At 36.6% G+C, this 2265-nt stretch overlaps 1 protein-coding gene across 1 annotated transcript in view; it reads left to right on the plus strand.

Moving 5' to 3' along the window:
- Window positions 1-272: 272 nt before the first annotated feature.
- The window catches only part of sfxn4 (sideroflexin 4), a gene marked incomplete at its 5' end in the record, with an annotated part of 11465 nt that continues 9472 nt past the window's right edge, over window positions 273-2265 (plus strand). The window contains 6 exon segments of the mRNA XM_014019894.1: window positions 273-327; window positions 1134-1159; window positions 1242-1295; window positions 1413-1475; window positions 1593-1655; window positions 1740-1830. Of these exon segments, the coding sequence (XP_013875348.1) occupies window positions 273-327; window positions 1134-1159; window positions 1242-1295; window positions 1413-1475; window positions 1593-1655; window positions 1740-1830 (352 nt within the window).

Genomic DNA, 2265 nt, shown 5'->3' on the forward strand with positions numbered 1-2265 from the left:
CATTTACGCACTTTTCCTGAAGATAGAAGAGTTTGTTGAATCTGACGTGACATGTTCGTACGAACCCTTTGTACGAACATTTAGGAGAAGACTATGAACATGTTCTAGCACGAGGCCCAATGAGCCCAAACACAACAGCTGGTCTGCAATGGTCCAGAACCCTGGTCCAGTCAGAACCTTGGTCCAATCAGAACCCTGGTCCAATCAGAACCCTGGTCCAGTCAGAACCCTGGTCCTGGTCCAGGAATGAATAAATCTTCTCTGTGTTTCAGTCGTCGGTTCATTCAGATTCTGGTGAAGTTCTTCCTCTGGCCTTCAGACCCCCAGGTACCTCTAAGATCAGTTTTTATGGATTCATTATAGATTATACATTACAGGTTACAGATTATAGATTACAGGTTACAGATTATAGATTACACATTACATATGTATTATAGATTACAGGTTACAGATTATACATTACAGATTGCAGATTACATATAGATTACAGATGACAAATTAAAGATTACAGCTTATACATTACATATTACGGATTATACATTACATATTACGGATTATACATTACATATTACAGATTATACATTACAGATTACAGATTATACATTACAGATTACATATAATTATAGATTACAGGTTACAGATTATAATTATAGATTATCGATTATAGATTTAAGATTTAAGGTTATGGATTATACATTGCAGATTATACATTACAGATTACATAAAATTATGGATTATAGATTAAAGATTATACATTACAGACTACAGATTATACATTACAGATTACATAGAATTATGGATTATAGATTAAAGATTATACATCACAGACTACAGATTATACATTACAGACTACAGATTATACATTACAGATTACATAGAATTATGGATTATAGATTAAAGATTATACATTACAGACTACAGATTATACATTACAGATTACAGATTGTACATTACAGATTGTAGATTAAAGATTACAGATTATATATTATAGATTACAGATTATTAGTAAAATCAAATCTGCACAACTCAAATATGTGAAATTACAAAACCAGTCCAAGTCTTGAGTCTTTGTCAGATCTTAAATCAGTTGTTTTTAATAAATCTGCTGAGTCATGGTTTCTTGTCTTCCTCAGCATATTTTCCAGTAATAGGACCTCTGGTGGGTTCAGTTTCACACGACTTCCTGCATATTTTCAGAATAAAGCGTTCAAACTGATCATTAAAGTGTGTCTGTGTGTCAGGTTGTGGGCAACTTCATACCTGGGCTCTCAATCCATCAGACCCTGTGTTACCAGGTAAACTCTGCTTCATCAAAACTTCACGTCCTGTTTAAGATTTAAATTAATTAAATAAATAAATAAATAAAAATAAATAAATAAATAATAAATAAAGTTGTAATTTGTTGTGTTCAGTTCATGCTGCAGACCTACAACGCCTCCTTCAGCTTCATCAACAGGAACTCTTCAGGCGAGCAGGTGAGGTGGGCGGGGTTACAAGGACCAGGATCTGAGCCAAGTCCTGGTCCTTCAGCAGGGACATGTCCTCCAGAGGACTGTCTCATCTCTGTCTTCTTGTCTCTGTCCTCCTGTCAGGAAGTGTCTCTGAAGCATCTCCTGCTCATCTCAGGAACCATCTTCAACACGACGGTTGCCGGGGTTTGTCCAATAAAATAAAATAAAATTTAAAAATTTAATTTGAAATATTTTGTTTCTAATTTCCTGTTGTCCTCTCGTCTCCAGGCTCTTCCTCGGGTCTCCATCATCAAACTCGGAATCTCGAGTCCCGTGGTGCTGTCCTTCTGCCGGTCCGTCCTGCCAGTCCCGCTCTCAGGTAGAAGTCACCTTTAAAGGGGTAATTCAGACATTTTGAGGTGCAGTTCTGTGTGAACATTGAAATCGCGCCCTGGGAAAAATAATCTGCATCTAGTGGCAGCTAGCTGTAGCACTTCTGGTTCATCCTGGGATCATCATATTTTTGTTATGTTAAACTAACAGTGGTAGTAGCTGAGAGTCATCCATGTTCAGACTAGCCGTTAGCTCATCAGAGTTAATGTGTTTTTATMTACAACAGGTAAGATACTGTTTATCACTTTTACACAGAACCGCACTTCAAACTGTCCCAACTGTCCTTTTAATCAGACGTAAGAAGCTGATTGGTTGGTTGTTTAATTAGATGTAAGAAGCTGATTGGTTGGTTGTTTAATTAGATGTAAGAAGCTGATTGGTTGGTTGTTTAATTAGATGTAAGAAGCTGATTGGTTGGTTG

This window comes from Austrofundulus limnaeus, unplaced genomic scaffold (assembly GCF_001266775.1).
Source record: "Austrofundulus limnaeus strain Quisiro unplaced genomic scaffold, Austrofundulus_limnaeus-1.0 Scaffold235, whole genome shotgun sequence".
In the NCBI taxonomy this organism is placed as follows: domain Eukaryota; kingdom Metazoa; phylum Chordata; class Actinopteri; order Cyprinodontiformes; family Rivulidae; genus Austrofundulus; species Austrofundulus limnaeus.